Source organism: Orbilia oligospora (assembly GCF_000225545.1).
Source record: "Orbilia oligospora ATCC 24927 unplaced genomic scaffold scaffold00176, whole genome shotgun sequence".
Taxonomy (NCBI): Eukaryota; Fungi; Ascomycota; class Orbiliomycetes; order Orbiliales; family Orbiliaceae; genus Orbilia; species Orbilia oligospora.
In genome coordinates this window covers 152,353-169,970 of record NW_011645733.1, presented here as the reverse complement: position 1 = coordinate 169,970, position 17,618 = coordinate 152,353, and the positions used below count along the sequence as shown (strand labels likewise).

At 43.0% G+C, this 17,618-nt stretch overlaps 5 protein-coding genes across 5 annotated transcripts; 2 read left to right on the top strand and 3 right to left on the bottom strand.

The window, feature by feature from the left end:
* Positions 1-3,227: 3,227 nt before the first annotated feature.
* Positions 3,228-4,325, top strand: AOL_s00176g52 (uncharacterized protein; the record flags this gene model as incomplete). The annotated part of the gene is made up of 1 exon (XM_011128188.1): positions 3,228-4,325. One exon carries the CDS (start codon positions 3,228-3,230, stop codon positions 4,323-4,325), a length of 1,098 nt encoding a protein of 365 aa, XP_011126490.1.
* Positions 4,326-5,436: 1,111 nt separating this feature from the next.
* AOL_s00176g51 (uncharacterized protein) lies at positions 5,437-6,729 on the top strand (the record flags this gene model as incomplete). The annotated part of the gene is made up of 6 exons (XM_011128187.1): positions 5,437-5,590; positions 5,662-5,771; positions 5,835-5,883; positions 5,945-6,089; positions 6,161-6,611; positions 6,670-6,729. 6 exons carry the CDS (start codon positions 5,437-5,439, stop codon positions 6,727-6,729), a joined length of 969 nt encoding a protein of 322 aa, XP_011126489.1.
* Positions 6,730-7,035: 306 nt separating this feature from the next.
* On the bottom strand, positions 7,036-8,205 carry AOL_s00176g50 (uncharacterized protein; the record flags this gene model as incomplete). The annotated part of the gene is made up of 2 exons (XM_011128186.1): positions 7,036-7,768; positions 7,841-8,205. The coding sequence occupies 2 exons, from the start codon at positions 8,203-8,205 to the stop codon at positions 7,036-7,038; spliced, it is 1,098 nt and encodes a 365-aa protein (XP_011126488.1).
* A 1,692-nt stretch (positions 8,206-9,897) lies between these two features.
* On the bottom strand, positions 9,898-10,281 carry AOL_s00176g49 (uncharacterized protein; the record flags this gene model as incomplete). The annotated part of the gene is made up of 1 exon (XM_011128185.1): positions 9,898-10,281. The coding sequence occupies one exon, from the start codon at positions 10,279-10,281 to the stop codon at positions 9,898-9,900; it is 384 nt and encodes a 127-aa protein (XP_011126487.1).
* A 3,427-nt stretch (positions 10,282-13,708) lies between these two features.
* On the bottom strand, positions 13,709-17,018 carry AOL_s00176g48 (uncharacterized protein; the record flags this gene model as incomplete). The annotated part of the gene is made up of 6 exons (XM_011128184.1): positions 13,709-13,958; positions 14,021-14,298; positions 14,351-16,594; positions 16,654-16,748; positions 16,835-16,866; positions 17,014-17,018. 6 exons carry the CDS (start codon positions 17,016-17,018, stop codon positions 13,709-13,711), a joined length of 2,904 nt encoding a protein of 967 aa, XP_011126486.1.
* Between the last annotated feature and the right edge of the window lie 600 nt (positions 17,019-17,618).

The window sequence follows — 17,618 nt, the reverse complement described above, 5'->3', positions numbered from 1 at the left end:
GTTTGGACGGTGGTCAATATATGGCCAAGTCACAGCTGGGACTATGGGTTCCTTATGTACACAAAATCATGCGGTATCAAATAACAAAAAAAATCATAACTTTTTAGGAACAGCTTCTATACTTTCTTAATAACTTAAACTCGACCCCGTTGTGCTACAAGAAAAATTGTAATCCTGTTTGGAAACAGACCGTAGTATTATTTTTTCAACCAACGGGTAGTCTAGTTACTTACAAAACTTATAGCGAAACATGATGTTAGGCATACTTTCTGAACATGCAAATACATACACACATATAAAAAAAGCGGCACAAGTTTTTCAAAAGGAAGTTGTGTACTATACTAGAAGTATACTCCTTGAGAAGGGTTTGTTCTTAAGATGATACGGGGCCAATCTTAGCATCGCCTCATGCAACCGCCGCCGCAGTAGCACCATCAACTTTGTCAAGTTTGTGGCAACTAAAAAAAAGTTGGTGTTGTATTTTATGCGTTGTTTGTTTTGTGACAGAAATAACCGTACAGAGCTCTGGTAGGCTGTAGGGCTACCATGTCACGGTGCCATAAGTTAGGACCAGATACCTCTAAATCCGACTCAGAAAAATACTTCTAGAAAACCTCAGACTTTCAATATCTGGTTGTTGAAATACGTATACTCCGAACTGTGCCTTCAGGGGCTGAACTTCGACTCCTCCAAGCCTCTATTCCTTCATTGAAACCTTTCGTTTGAACGGCGCAGTACCCTACCATGTATACCAGTGTTTAAATTCCTCAGATTTGCACAGCATCGGGGTATTGGAGTACTACAGGGCCAGAATATTCTCAAAAAGATAAAAAGTCTTTGAAGTCGAGTAGTACTACTTAGTCGGAACTGGAGGGGAAATGGGTTGGGTAAGGGGGAGAGTTGGGGATCTCAAACATGATGCCTTCCATGTAAATCTAGACTTTATAACTAAGTTTGCTGGTGATGTAGACGGGATAATAGAAGAGTTTAAGGAAAAGGTGTCGGTTTCAAGTCCTTCGCCGCTATGAAGCTATAGAAGCTAGTAGTACTACACAAACTTATTCATCGTGATATCACCAAATCTACATGCACAGAATTCAATATAAAAACGATAGAAAGACAAAAACTAAAATTTTGAAATGCATAGTTTATAATACCATCTACCAAGCGAACAAAACCCCAAAGACTTGACTTAAAACGTATCACCCATCTCATAGCATATTAACCATAATAACAATATTTTTAACTACCATTAACACTTCAAAGTACCAATCAACAAAATATGTTACATACATGTTGTCTTAATTCCTAACAAGCCTACACAAAAAACAGGAGACCAAAAAAAAGTCTGTTGTACAACATCGACCTGAAACGCAAGGTATACATGTTAGTTGGATGCACGTACACATTTTTGTATAGAATATATACCGGCATAAACGAATTCATGTTGGTGTTTTGTTAGAATATTTAGCCCCTCCGATATCTTTTGAAACTGGCTGTGCCTGGATAACAGAAATGCATGCACATATAAATTTTCTTTTCTTTTTTTTTTTTTTGGTTGCTCCGCCGGTGTCGTTGGATTTCTAAAACCCCGACAGTTAATTAACTCAATTCGAATCTGAAGCGAATGGGAAGTACCGGAATATTAAGTATTGGATAGTATTGTTTGGATGTATGTACGATAATCGAACTCATGCGCTTCACAGCTGGATCTAGATATCTTTAAGTAAAATGTCAAGAGTAGATGCAATATGCAATGCAGAAACATATATTTCCAACATGGATTTAGAGCTTTAAGATTCGCCAATGCTGGGCACGGGATCTAGACTACCAGTACAATATATCTTGCAGGTTAACTAAATATTCATAATTGTGACGTGAATTTAGAAGCCAGAGTCTCTCAGGTTAATATATTCCTCGTCGCACCGTAGAGATTTCTCATGAGAAAAACATTGCTTTAAGAAACAAAATGCTGTAAAGAGTATCGAAGAAACCTTCAATAAAATAAATTTTCTTATGGCAACCTTAAATCCAAAAAAGTCGCTCGTTATCCCAAAAAAGATTGATATTTCCAATTAACATATAATATAATAATATCCTCCCCATCTTCTCTTTCATTATAACCCCAATCACCGCAGTAAAATACACCAATCATCCCTCACAATAAAATATAATCCCATTCCCTCTCCTCACCTCAACAAGAGTACAAAACCGTGTTGCCACCCCATTTTCCAACACGCCCTTTTCAAGCCATGTTTTTTTTTTTTTTCGATAAACCAACCCCAGTAACTTTCACATGTCAAAAAACTCCCCCCCAGCCCAAAAAGCACGCCAATAATAGTTATTCTGTTACCACATGCTTTTTGTCCTCCCCTCGTGTATGCAAGCTAACTAGTCAGTTAGACCGCCGTTTTTTTTTGGGGTGACTGATGCAGGTATCTACAACAGGGGCCCGGGGTTTAAAAGAGAGAAGAATGAAGACGACTTTGGAGAGAGCGGTTTATAGTTACCTAAATACCTGGGTTGACGATTGGAATGTGAGACAGGTGATGTGTGTCTATGACATACTTTTCTTTTATTGTTTCTACATACGTATACTTACACGTTTTGTATTGTTGAATAAGCTTCAAATGTGAGATCTTGGTGTAAATATACATGTAAGTACATGTACATGTGGGGGGGGGGGGGGGCCAATGCGAGGTCCAAGCTGGAGCTGACTGACTGACTAAAAGGATTTTAAGCTTGTGCTTTGGTATAGTTTAGTTATCATATGCATAAATTTAAAGCGAAATCCCAGCCGCGGTTTTTCCCGAATACCTTCGCATATTCGCCATTGATAAAAAAAAGTGGGAAGTTGAATATCCACTTTTTAATTTTTAATTTCCGATCTTATCTATTTCTTTACTCAAAATCTTCATCTTCATATTCGAAATCTTCAAAATCTAAAATACTTTCTTTCTTTCTATATTTTGTGGTTTTACCATTAAGACCCTTAAACTTCAGGATACATAGATAAACTATCACAACGGCCTCCGAATTGGGCATCAACTAGCGTCCAACCCGACTCTTTTTACCCAACAGATGCATATCTGACACAACCGCCCTGGATCGGGAGACGGAGAGCTCCAGTTTTATCCTCAACAAAGCGAAATTTCCGAAGGGGAGGATTAATTTAATATAAATTCTAATAAGAAATCTAAATATCTTTATATCTTCTCTTCTGCATCATGTCCTCAACCCTCCGACACCGAAAGACCTCCTCGGAACCAAACCAACCTTCAATATCCCATAATCATCAAAATCACAATCACAATCACAAACATCCACAAGAACCCAGCTTAATGGAACAATCCAGTTCTAATATCAGACAGGTTCAAGTGACGGCATTGTCTCTCACATCCCTCCTAACCACCTTAACCACAACAGAGGGTATAACAACCACTGCCAGAAAGTTATACACATACCCTACAAAACGATTATCCTCATCAGATCTATTCCGAAGATCCAGATCCGACGTCGAGGACGTAGTTATCTCCTCGTCATCAAATTCGGGTGCAATAACCCCTCCTCCGGATTATGAAGAAGAATCATTAGCACTTACAACCCAGTCCCCTTCTCCTTCTTCTTCTTCATCATCAACAGCAATTTCTTTACAAAACATCATTACTACCACCCAAAAACCCGAAGACCCATCGTTAGTTTCTGCCAAATTCGCAATGCAGGGTCATAACCTCCTCTCCCTCTCCCTCGCCGAACCCGCAAATTCAAGTTTTCGAAGACATTTATACCTCGATTCGTTAACCTACCTCCTCCGAGCCCTCCCGTCTGATCTATCACCTTCGGAAACTACACAATTGATTTCTTCGTTGCCACCGGCGGTGGTAGAGTCTTTGGAACCAGTTACTACAGAAGGAGGGATACCGCAAAAGAGGGTTTATGAACATCCGACGATACATTATTTTCTCCTGGTACTCACGGCTACAACGGTTTCATCGATTAGAAACCTAACACCGCATTTAAAATCACTGGCACAGTCGACGTGGGAGTATAACCTCAGATATAGAGTTGCGGAACGAGGGTACGATAGAGTTAGAAAGACGGTGGATGGTGGATTTGCATTTTGGAAGGCGGTGGCGGAGTGGGTTATGTTTGATGCGGAGGATGATCGTTCTATAAGAGAGAATGAAGGGATGGTGATGGTTAATAATGGGAGGAAGTTGAGGTATGGTGGAGGGGTGGTGAGAGATGTTGGGAAGTATGCGGGAGGGGTTATTAGGAGTGGAGTTGGGGGGATGGTGGAGGGGTTTGTGGAGGGGATGAAGTGATTTTGATTTGACTTTAAGATGGAGTTTTGGAGTATATTTTATATGATTGTAGACGTATCTTTTAGCGATTTGACATAGTTTTGGTTTTAGACTTCATATTTTAGACGATGTATATTATATTATATCACAAACTTCAAGCATGAGAATCGAAAGGATAAACTGATAAGAACCCCCCAAATATTTAATTCCTTATCCGGATCAATATCAATTAATCCAAGAGATTCTATCATTGGATATCGATATTTAATAATATTAATATCTGCATGCAGTTGATAATAATATTATGCTCCCTCACCCCGCGTCCCAGCTCCGGCCACCCGATGCACGACAACATACCAGAACAGCCGATATCATCACGGACCACACACTCTTTTTAAGCTTTTTATCATGTATGTCAGTCAGTCAGATTCATAATTTATCCAGCTGACCCTGATTGATACTAATAGGAATCATATTTTATTTTATTATAATTATGTTATATCCCCACGCGCAGTTTAAAGAAAGAAAGAAACCGGCCAGCTTCCCGGTTCGGCAGCCTCCGCTGTTTGGTTCCCCCAAACTGTTAATGTTAATGTTCCTTCCGACCGAGGTACAACCACATGAAATAAAGAGCCGATAGCTCAACTTTCGGCGCACGACGCACAAAACCGAGAATTTGGGTACAGCGCTAACTAAAGAGAAGGTCCATGTCGGAACCTCGGATTTCAGGAAGATCCAGTTCGATATTCCATATTACAAAAGGGCCGTCGATGTGTAGTGAATCGAGATCGGACGAAAGAGACTAATACTGTTTAAGAAACTACCCGGCGGGATTTCTTCTTCTTCTTCTTCTTCTTTCTTGAAAATTTTCTCTTTAATATCCCCGGATACCCCATTCTTCTTCTCCAGATTTCTTTTATCCTCTTCTTCTTGATATAACATAATCGATACCCCGGACTTCTTCTTCTTCTTTTTCTTCTCCTTCTTCTCCTCGTGATTTGATACCCGCAGAACCCCGCCAAACGTCATTGCTTTTCCAACACATTCCTCTGCACGCGCAACATACAGGTTTTTAAGCCGACGACCTATTAAAGCTGTTTACTCTTCTTCTTTTGTTAAAAGACTCAAAATAATGTCTACAAAGACAGCAGAAAATACCCCCCAAATCGCCATGCCCGCCGAAATCAAAGAAGAAGCAAAAGATGTCGCAAAGGCCGCAGGTCAGGTCTCAGGCATAAGATCCTTCATAGCCGGTGGTGTCGGTGGTGTTTGCGCCGTTGTCGTCGGTATGTACCCCATACAATCGAGGTGATGGCGAAGATACAGATGGACTAAATTTTTATTTATTAATAATTAGGTCACCCGTTCGATTTGGTCAAGGTGCGACTGCAGACGGCCGAACAGGGTGTTTACAGCGGTACTTTGGATGTTGTGAAGAAGACTTTGGCGAAGGAGGGGTTGAGGAAGGTTGGTACCTCATTCTAAATCAAGATATGGTGGATTATATTAATATGATATGGTTGTGAATAGGGTCTTTATGCAGGTGTATCCGCACCGCTGGTTGGTGTCACACCCATGTGTACGTCTTCAATTACTACTTCTACTCCATCAAGCTATAGCTAATTAGAGTAAAAATACAGTCGCCGTCAGCTTCTGGGGTTACGATTTGGGAAAGAAGATCGTGCAGTCGACATCAGACGTCAAAGATGGTCAACTATCAATCGCTCAGATCTCTGCCGCCGGTTTCTTCTCCGCCATTCCAATGACATTGATCACAGCTCCCTTGTACGTCAATCAATATCACCCCCCCCCCCTACTTCTCAAAAATCTCAAATATTTACAATCTTTTATTATAGTGAACGAGTAAAAGTCCTCCTCCAAATCCAAGGCCAATCCTCCGGTCCCAAAAAATACGCAAACGGCCTTGACGTCGTCCGCCAACTCTACACCGAAGGCGGTATCCGCTCCGTATTCCGCGGTTCCTTCGCCACCCTCGCCCGCGACGGTCCCGGTTCTGCCGCATACTTCGCCGCGTACGAGTACACAAAGAGGGCATTGACACCACCCGACTCTAAGGATTTAAGTCTACCGGCTATTATTGCGGCTGGTGGTGCAGCTGGGATTGCGATGTGGATTTCTATTTTCCCCGTTGATACGGTTAAGAGTAGATTGCAGAGTGCGGAGGGGAAGGTTACGGTTGGAGGGGTTGTTAGGGAGATTTATGGGAAGGGAGGGGTTAAGGCTTTCTTTCCGGGGCTTACGCCGGCGTTACTTAGAGCTGTGCCTGCGAATGCGGCGACTTTTGTGGTAAGTTTTCATATATTTCGTTGATTAGATTTATATGGGATGCTAATGGTGATTATAGGGTGTCGAATGGGCTCATAAGGCGATGAGGAGGGTATTCGATGGAGAAGAAACTCTATAAAGGAAATATATAGACTTCGAGGTATGAAAGAAGAAGAAGAAGAGGCGTATTTAGAAGGATTATTGTACATAGATCTGGGTATTATATGCGCATAGATGGATATTTTTTTGGACATATATTTTAGCCGTTTTCCTTCCCGCCTAATTTATATTCTTTCATTCATTCATTCAAACAGAGCTATCCATTGCCATCGGGGTATAATAATAATAATACTAACAATCGCTAATATAATACAGAAGATAAAACGCCAATACAAATATCCCATCAATTACTACCGAAAATAATATAAAAATATAATAAAAGTATTCACACAAACTCCTCAATAGGATTCCCCGGCATCCCCGAATAAACCAACAAATCCCCCCCACCCTCAACCCCCCTCAATATCCCCTTCAAAGCCTTATCCTTAACCAACCTCTTCATCCCCACCGGATCCGTCCTCAAATTCCTATTCTTCCCCATTTCCCCCGCAATAACCCCCGTCACAATCCCCGCCGACAAAAAAGTCCCACTGTCAACTTTAACCCCACCGTTTACCCCACGAAGCGTGGTACTGACTATATCAACCCCCGGAGCGTGGATATCAATACAGGGACCAAAATCCGCGGTTTGTAGTCTTTTATCGAATACGTCTGTTGCACCGACTACTATCAACGCTGGAATGTCTTTTACAAATCCGGCTGGGAAGTCGGTACACGCGTCTCTGCCTCTATCACCGGCAGCGATGGTAACGTGCATACCATCGTCTATAGCTTTTTGTAACATTTTTTTAAATTCATCAGATACTTTTTTACCAGCTGCGTCGAAGATTTCTTTGGGGAAACCGAAGCCAAGGTTCATTATTGATCCCTTGAAGTTTTTGGCGGCACGACGGGCGTTGTGCAGGAGGATTGCGGATTCGATGCCGGAGGTTATGTTTGAGATTAGGGCTGTGGGGTTTTTGGTGTCGAAGAGGGGGGAGAAGACTTTTATGCCGACTAAGGAGACGTTTTTGGCTACGCCGTAGGATAGGGAACCTATTGCGCCTGCTATTTGTGTTCTACAAATAATAATAACAATTAATATCTTCTTCACATTAATAAAGATAAAGAGGGGAGATATTATAACTAACCCATGCCCACTATTCTCCTCCAAATCATCATCAAAAGTACTTATAGCATTCCTCGCTCTTTTCCCAAACTCCGGATGATCAACGTCGATTCCCGTATCCACGATGTAAACTTCTACCCCTTCGCCATCTTCTAATTCTGTGAAACGGTATTTGTAGGATAATTCTGTTGTTGGACGACCGTTTTGGGTTACGGGTGCTGTGCCGGAGATTCTTTGTAATGACCAGGGAGCTGTGCCTTGTTCTATTATGTTGACTTTGGAGCAGGAGAGAGGGGTTGAGATGCCGCGGTTGTGGAGGTTTGTGAGGGGGAGGGAGAGGGATTGTGGGAGGAGGGTGAGGAGGAGTGGGAGGAGGATGGTTTTCATTGTTTTCTTTTAGTCGGTGGTTGGTGGGTTATATTGGATCGTGAAGATGCTACGAGGGAACCGGCCCGAGACGATAAAAGATAGATCGATCGCACAGCGATCTGGTAAAACAAAAGAGTGACGGTAAATAAATAATTATATTCAAACGGTGAATGACCAGTATGAAAAGAAAGAACAGAAAGAAACAGAAAGAAGTAAAAGAAAGAAAGGAAAGGAAGGTAGGTATGTACTATAGATTGACAAGGTAAGCACAAAGTACTACGTAAGGAAAGCTGAGTCCAATTACTTAGACTATAGGAATACACCCCGGGGCTTAGGTCTCTTGTTTATAATTATCTATATATATATATATATATATACACACTACTCACATTTAAGATACTATACTAACTATTGAAACTTTTTTTTGGTGGATTGTTTCGTTCCATGCGAAACTCGGATTTTCTTTTTGATGCATATGCATATTGATATTGGCGGCTTCATGGTGAAGTGTGGCTGCAGGTACGCCCGCTAGCTATCAAAAACTACTAGGTCAGCGCCTTTTTTGAATGCCGATATAAAAAGCCACCATCTTGGCCGACTGTCTGTTAAAGAAAAATAAGTGAATAGACCCCCTTGGAATTATATTAGCCTCGTTCTTAAATCACAAAGCTGTATAGAAATCGAAAGCATATTATTGAATTCGAAAAGTGCGCTCGCTCGCATAAAAGGGAAAACCGTCCATTTTGGAAAAAAGCCGCACATCAGCGCATATACACTAGTCCGAACACAGTATAGAAGTCTCGCTTCGACACAAAATCTGCCGCATATGACGGTTTTCAGGGGGTTAGTGACCTGCCGCATATGATGGTGACGTTTGTGGCTTGAAACATGGCTGAAGGGGGTAGGGGTTTTAACTTGGCGAGCTTTGCGGTCGGGTATTAATGCATGTGCATGTACATGTGCATATGTTTTTGTTGACGGTTGAATTTTGATTTTTAGTTCAAATTCGAGGCGAGGATGTGAGGATTAGGTTAGTTTAGTTTAGATTTGTGATTAGCGATATAATGTATTGTTAGCGACCTCGGGTAGAAGATTGTGAGTTCTTGGTTAGTTTGTGATATGTATACTCTGGTGGTGTGAATAGACGACTGAGTAGAGTTGAAGTTGAAAACAGGATCGATCGATATTAATATTAGACTACGTATTTAACATTGCCATGAATTCGAAAAGGGTGTGTTCTATGAAATCTTGAGTTTTGGATTCTAGAGAATAACATATAGAATGAAGTCTTACGTAAATAGATAATATCTTTCAAATTAATCACGTTACCTCAATGGGAATATCTAGAACTCAGAACTGTGAAAGATAGTCATTATAAAATCACAAAGTTCATAGTGGAAGGAACAGAAATGTAAGAAACCAAGACCAGTTGGTATTATTATTCTCGAAAGATAACCCTAGTACGTATACGTATATGTATACAAAATATATGCTAGATACTAAGTAACTAATATAAACCCTTCGAAAGAAAACAAAACGCCATAACAATCCCATATTTCCAGAATATGAATAAAATCTGCAAAACCAAAAAACCAGATGTCATAATATTAAACTGTGTAAATCCGCTATCCAAGCATCCATCATATCATTCCCATCCATTCTAAAAACCCTCAAGTATAGAGTCCTAGAATAGCCAAAGGAGAAGAGTCCCTACAAAGGCCCAATCATCCTAACAGCACTATTCTTCTCAACACTAACAACATTCGGCATAGTAGCAATATTATCCGCCTGCGCCTGAGTAACCTCCACAGTAAAAGCTCTCAAGCTATCACCGAACGGATGAGTTTGATTCCCTTCGAAGGCCGTGATTGTGGGCCATTTAGCCCCCATCTCGGCGAAGATTTCGCTCCATGGACGTTTTTCATTGTCGTCCATGACGATGAGGTAGTCGCTTATAGCAGAGTCGCCGGTTGGAGATGCTGCTGCTGCTGCGGTGGTGGTGGTGGTTCCTGTGGGGGTTGGGGCTTGAGCTACTGGAGCTGCGAGGATGGAGGCGAAGAGGAAGAAGGTGGAGATGAAGGTTGATGGCTTCATTTTTTGTTTATTAAAAAAATAGAGGATAACTGGTTTTGATATGGATATGAGAGGTTTCTTGTGATATTTTATTATTCGACTGGCGAATTGTGATATTGATGGATGTAGATTGCTTGATGAGGATGAGGATGATGAGGAAAAGATAGATTGAGGAGGGAAACATCGAATAATTTATATTCTTTTTGATACTTCCACTCAATCAAGCTGAATATATTGAGTTCGAACTCAGAACAAAGCATATAGGATCCATAACCCGCTATCGAATCGCAATATGATGTTCAGGAAGCCTAAGATTTCCCATTTTGGAACACACACACAAGACGGAGGGAGAACTCTGGGCAAAGTTTCGATCTTGGAAGATCCTTGGAAAAAAAAAACCCCCAAATCGCGTATTTTTCTATAGATACGCATAGGATAATTTTTGGTGTTTTTGGTGTTTTGGTGTTTGGATTAATCTGCAATGCAAAGGATGTTTCAATAAAAACCCAGCGGTCGAAGGTGTAACCTACCGACGAAACATCCTATTAGAGAGTATTTCTCCGCATACACGTGCGATTGATTAAGTCTGTATGACCACAATTCCGAGGAAGTCAATTAGCAGACATGTAATGGGGAATTCTAAAAAGAATCAGCAATATCAAAGCATGCGGCATACCCGTCAACTGTACTAGTCTCAAGATACCCCCGTTTCTGCTCTGCCCTGCCCTGCCTTGCAGCTGCCCTGCCCCGGTTGTTTCATGTTTCAAGATTCATAAGGTCGTGCCGCATGGTGAGGACACACTGTCGGGGATCAAGACAACAGGGCGAAAACCGAAACGTTCCACGAAACCAACTTTTCACTAAAAAAAAAAAAAGAAGAACTTGTCATCTCGCAATGGACTGAATTCGATTGGAACAGTTGTTATTTTCTAAGCCTCTTAATGAATCTTTGGATCTATAGTAGCTCTTAATAGTCAACGCAGTTGTATTCAAATTTGGTACACGTTTGTATTTGTGTTGTGTTGTTCGTTTGCTTTTTTTTCCAGTTTGGGTCTTTATATTCCCTTTTAGGAATGTTTGTTCATAAAGAGTTCTAGAAGTGTTGTCGACATAATACCACAAACCCAACTCTTTTCCACAAAGCCCTGTCTCTCTGCACGCAAACTCCATCTCCATCTCCCATCCACTTCACGCTCATCCTCAACTTTACGCGTCTCATCACCAAACATATACCTCGAGCACGACATCAAGTCTAACTCTCGTGCCACCTACCTACCTACCTATCTAAAATGAATTTTATATACCTAAATCCGCTATCTTAGTAGCTACCTACGGGGTGGTTCAATCAAAAAGAGATGATGAACACACTAAGAAAGCTTCGAAAGGCCTGGGAATGGGGTTTCTCCTCCCATGAGCCTCAAGCAGAGGTACATGGGCAGTATGAGAAATCCCATTCCCATGGCTAACCGAGGAGGAAAAATATCCGCACGCTAGGGATCTTTTGATGCGTTGGCCAAAAATGGCATACCTGATAAAACCAGGTGGTGGTTTGACCGATAAGTACTTGAGGTGTTACAGTTACATACGTACGATATTCTATAACGATGAGCTCAAGGTAACTCCCTTACCTAAATAACCAAAACGAAACCTCAAAAAATATAAATCTATACTAATAAGTTAACCCCCAAAGGACTCCTCTCCCAAATTCGTTTCGAAAGGCCCCCAGTCTTCGAGCCAATTTGATGTCGAGAAAAAAAACCGGGCCTCCGTGGCCATTTGGGGACCCAACAGTTCCAAGCTAAGTTGTCGTGCCTGGCTGAGGGTTTATACCCCAAGGACCCCTAGTGTCCTGGGGCAAGTTGATGCCTTCCCCCGCCCTGGCCTCCGTGGCCTCCGTGGCCAATTTGGAACCTCGGCGTTCTGAGGCAAGTTAATGCCTGTGTGTGTGTGGAGGGGGGAGACCTCGGCCTCCGTGGCTGATGGTCCCGGGTGTTCTGAAGCAAGTTGATGCATTGTGGGTCGGTGGGGGTGGGGAACGATCATCCCTACACCACAGATATCTGTGGAGATACATCAAAGGGCAGGCAGGCATTCTTCCATTTGCGGGAAGATTTGGACCTTAAATTGGACCTCTGGGTTCAACAGCAGCCTTTACGACGGTATAAAGGGATTACTTCCTTTTCCCTAAAAATAGTAAATACCACCCCCCCTAAAAATCTTTTAAGGAGAATCAATGAAAGCTAACCGTATGGTACTACAATAGACTTTATAACTTCCAAGTACCTGTATCCCTCACTCAATTAAAAATGGATGATATATACTATATATACATCACCAAGCTGCTGCGGCCACAAACATGGCCCTGCCCCCCTCTCTCCTTCTACTCAATCCTACAAACATCATCATGTAAATAAATCACAAACCTTTAATTTCTTATTATCAACTCCTTCCCAATACTATAAATTAAATTCCAAAAGATTCCTCTCGAACCTATATAACTATAAATAAAAAAATAAAAATAAAAATCCACATCTAGCAAGTATCTATATAACATATGCAAAATAATACAAAAATTAAATCTCACAAGAAAAAGAAAAAGAAAAACGATCCATATACACACTCCTACATCAAATATCTTAAACCTCCCCCCCTCCTCCTCCGTTCCCATTCTAAGATCGATAAGGCTCATGTAGCAAAAACAAAAAAAAAAAAAAAAAAAAAAGGTTTGAAGCTCGAGAAGAGGAAAACCATGTTACCCATAATAAACAATAACCATTTTTTGCTCATTTTAATAGCTAGCTCCGAGACGAAAAAAAAAAGTATAAATAGTAAACAACCGTACTGCGTAAATGACAAAAATGTATATGCCAAAGCAAAAGGGCCGAAAAAAAAGAAGAACCAGAAGTAGAAGAACCAGCTAAAAGGAAAAGCCCTAAACGAATAGGGACAAAAATAGTCCATTTCATGCAAAAATTCCGTGATCTTGATTAATTTTTAAATAGAGATAGAGAATGGAGAATGGAGAAAACAGTGGTATGAGCGGCAAGAGGGGCTTGAAGTGGGAAGTTTTCTATCAACCTGGTATTTTTGTCATGCGGGGAAGAAGAAGAAGAAGTGAAAAAAAATATGTTAACACAGACATGACCGGGCATGACAATCTTTAATCGTGAAAGAGAAACCTATCATGAGGAGGAGGAGGTAAAGTAGAAGAAGAAGAAAAAGAAGAAGAAGAGCATGAAGTGAAAGAGAAGCAAAAAAAAGTTAGAGGCATTATACGCATGTCGAAAGAATACCTCCCTACAAAAAAATTCCAGACTCTCTATGTAGCCGCGGAGCCAACCATATGAAAGGTTGCTCCAACCCTCCTCCTCGAACCACCCCTCAACCTCCACCCTATGCCTTTATCCACCCCATCTCCGTCGGAGGAGGAAGCAGTGCTTGGGATCTTCTACCTCCCAATGATGCTACTCCAGGTGCTCCTCTTGCCACCGGCCTCGCTAGCATTGCTTCCACCTCCTATAAATCCCCCAATAATGGGGATGCCGTTGTCGGCCCCACCACCGCCACCTCTTAGTGGCTTCGCAATCCTGCTACCAGAAAAGCTGAATCCTGCCCCCGAAGTTGGGGAACCCATGTCCCTGCTTCCAATCTTGGCGGCTTGTAGACGATCCTTAACCGCGGTGAGTTGCGCCTCGAACCTATATTATGGTATGTAAGTATCAATTCAATAGCCAAGAAAGTTAAATAAGGCAAAACATACCGATCGCTCTGGTCCGTAAGCTTGTCCTGGCTCTCCCTCAAGCCCTGCTCCAAACTCTGAATACGCTCGTTTCTGGCAACCAACTTCCTCTCCGCGATAGCAACTTCCTTCTTCAAGCTGCTATTCTGCTCGACAAGTTGTCGCTGAACGTGGGTAAGTTGCTCAAGGTTTCGCTCGAGGAAGGCCATCTTCTTCTGTTGGGCGCGATTATTCGAGCTGCGGAGGACGTTGTTATATTGCTCGCGTGTCTCGTCCAGGGAAATTTCAAGTTCGACGACCTGTAGAAATTAGTAACTCAACTCCAGGAAAAAGTATGGAAGGGGGACCTACCCTCTCGCAACGATTCTGCAAATCGCGCATCAAGCTCTTCTTCATTTGGTCAAACTCGGCAATCTGCTGCGCAACAGTCTTGCCGTTCGGCAGTGCTGGTGCTCCATTGGCCTGCTGTGCTCCAGCCTTCAACTTCCTCTCCGCCTCTTCAACATCCTTCTTCAGCTTCTCATTCTCCTCTGCCTTCTTCTTAACCTCGACTTTAAGGTCTTCAAGCATCTGGGTTTCGACTTCTCTCTTCGATGTGTATGTCTCTTCCAGCTTCTGTCGGATATCCTCCACATCTGCGCCTTCTAGACCGTTCTCTAGAACATTTCTGTACTGTTTCTCTAATTCAACAAACTTCTTCTCCAATTCTTCTCTCTTCTTCAATGCGGCATCACTCTCTTCAACCTTTTCGCTGAGGTTCAACTCGGTCTGCCTTATTAGACCTTGCGCCTCCTGCAGCTTTGTTTTGATTTCCCTCAAATCATGCTCTGGTATCGAATCACCGCCTGCCGCAATATCTACGAGCCCGTTGATATTCTCAATAACACTTCGTAGTAGCCTTTCGTTTTCACTGAAGACTTCATCTCCGAGATCAAACCCAGCCATCATCTTCGCCATCTTCTCCGCTTTTCTCCTTTCCTTCTCTTCTGCTGCCGCGGTGGCTTCCTTGGCTGAAACCTTGACATCCAAGAGATGCTGCTTGACTTCATCAAGCTCTGCTGTCAATTCCAAGTTCGCCTCCTTCAGACCGTCCATAGTAATAAGTGCCTCCTTGCTCTCAAAAGACACTTTCTCCAAATTCATCTTGAGGTCGCTAACCTCCACCGTTAGTTTCTCGTTATCCTTGCCCTGTACTTTATCCTTCTCTTTATAGATCGATAGTTCTTCCTTAAGAGCAGCTAGCAGCTTCTCGGCAGCGGCAGCTTGGCTCTCCTTCTCCGCAATCTGATCTTGCAGTTCGTTCTCCCTCTTCAAGAACTCTTCCTTCTCATCTTTATCCAGCATTACGGTCGGAGTCGCACTTCGCATCAAATCCGCTCTGCTATCCGGTCTCCCGGGGCTCACGGGTGTGACATCAGCCGAAAACCGCGCAGGCGTGCTCGGCCTCGCCAGGTCTTTCGCCAATGTGCTTCCGATGCTTCCTCTCTCCGCTCTAGTCTGCTGTGTTGCTGATGCCGGTTGAGCAGCTTGTCGAATAACCGCTTCAACGGCAGGTGTGGGTGCCACCCACTTATCTTTCGGTACTGTCTCACCACTTCTCCAGACGCTGACTTCGCCTTCAAGTGTCGATACATACTCTTGGAATGTATACATCTGCTGTTGGGCTTTTCTCAACAACGCCTTCAACTCCGCAGGACTCAACTCAGCATTGATCTTAGCTTTGTTCTTGATAGCTTTAGCTCGAACACCGAATCTCAACGTTGACACCGTCTCTGCGTCGTTATAGCTACTAGGAGAGGCACAAATGATGAGTGTAGTTCGAGAGTTACCACCAAGAGATTCCTGGAGGATACGGGTAAGTTTGGAATCTCTGTAGGGAATATGTTGAGATTTGCCATCTGTTAACGAGTTGATGACATTACCGAGGGCGGATAGCGATTTGTTGATCTTTTTGGCTTCTTCGAGGGTTTGACCGGAGGCACCTGTCTTGCCGACCTTTTCTGAACCAGCCAAATCGACCAAGAAGAGCTGGCCGGATTTGGCACTACCTGTTTCGACGTTCTTTTGAGTGACGGTGATGACGAAGATGGAGTGAGATCGGGAGGATTCCTGGTTCATGTTTGTGGCACTGACAGCACGGGCGTTACCACCACGCCTCATGACCTCGTAGACTTCTTGAACACTGCTGACATAAATTTCAAGTAAACCTTTGACGTAGATACCACGGTTCTTCTCTTCATGGATGGGCAAATTGTCGTTCTGAGGAGCAAGCAGATCGCGAATCTTCTCCATGTAGATTTCCATGTAACTGACTCTAACGGTGTATTCAATGTTTCCGGGGCTGGCGAGGATAGAAGCGAAGATTTGTTCGACGATACGAGGGATGATACCCTTCGTGACGTCAGAGTCGATATCAGCTCCCATCATAGTGAAGGATTTACCGGCACCAGTCTGGCCGTAGGCGAAGACGGTGCCGTTGTAACCATTTAAGATATCATCGACGGTAGGACGGATGGAGAAGTCGAAGATGTCGTTTTGCTTGCATGCCATGTCAAACACGCGATCGAATGTGAATGTACCTTGGATATCACCGGACTACAAAAGACCAACATCAGTACGTGTTAAAAAGAGATAGATGTCAATGGATTACAGACGTTGATCTCGCATGTGTCCGGTGAATGGAAAGAGACAATCTCTTTCGCCTGTTCTCTGATTTCGATCTTGTTTTGAGGTCGGAATCGACAAATGACTAGAAGAGATATTGTTAACAAGGTATTCCAACGATCCAAAATACGGAAAAATAGGTATATCAGGGCATCATTATCGATGACATACCCTTAATCGAGCTATCTCGCGCTCCCCCCGACCTAATGATCGCGAACTTTCATTAGCATCCATCTACACCCCACATCATCACATGCTTACGAAGCTCCCGATGTCTCAAATCTCTTCTATAGCCCAGCCGCCAAAGCTCGCACAAAGGAAGGGGTATAACGGAGAAGCAAGCTACGTACGCCATGTTTGCGGTTTTTCTGAGCTTCTCCGAACCCTATTAAATCCAAAATATATCGGTAGGAAGTTGTCCTGATGTCGTCACTGTCCGGCTGAGCCGGAGATACGGGTAGCTTTGCTGCAACAAGCCGGTCGTATTGAAGCTCGGTATCAGAAGAGTATCGAAGGGTAGTAATGTCGAAAGTGGTCGTATACTCGTTCACCGGCTTTGTGGCTCGTGCGTCAGTTTGGAGAAGTCGGAAAGTGGGAGGTGGTTTGCGTATCAAGGAAGGTAAGCGGGGGTGAAAGCTTTCTTTGGCCGGAGGGCAGATGTTTGTCGGGTTGATTCAGAGTGAGTAGCAAGCGACAGCTCCTATTTCCAGCTTTCCGAGTACCGTGCTAGCAGCTTTCAGCTCTGAAGAAAGTACCAATGACGAGGTTTGGGTGATTATTCTGGAGAGAAGCTAGTAGATCATGAGCTTCGGCGAAAGGGAGTTCTATCAACAGGTTGTAGCTGAGGGAGAGGTTGATGGGAAATAGATCGAAGTAGACTGGCAGCCAATCAACGAGAGGTTGTCGACATAGTCACAGCTGTACAGCGCATCAACAACCAGGCACCTGCATACGA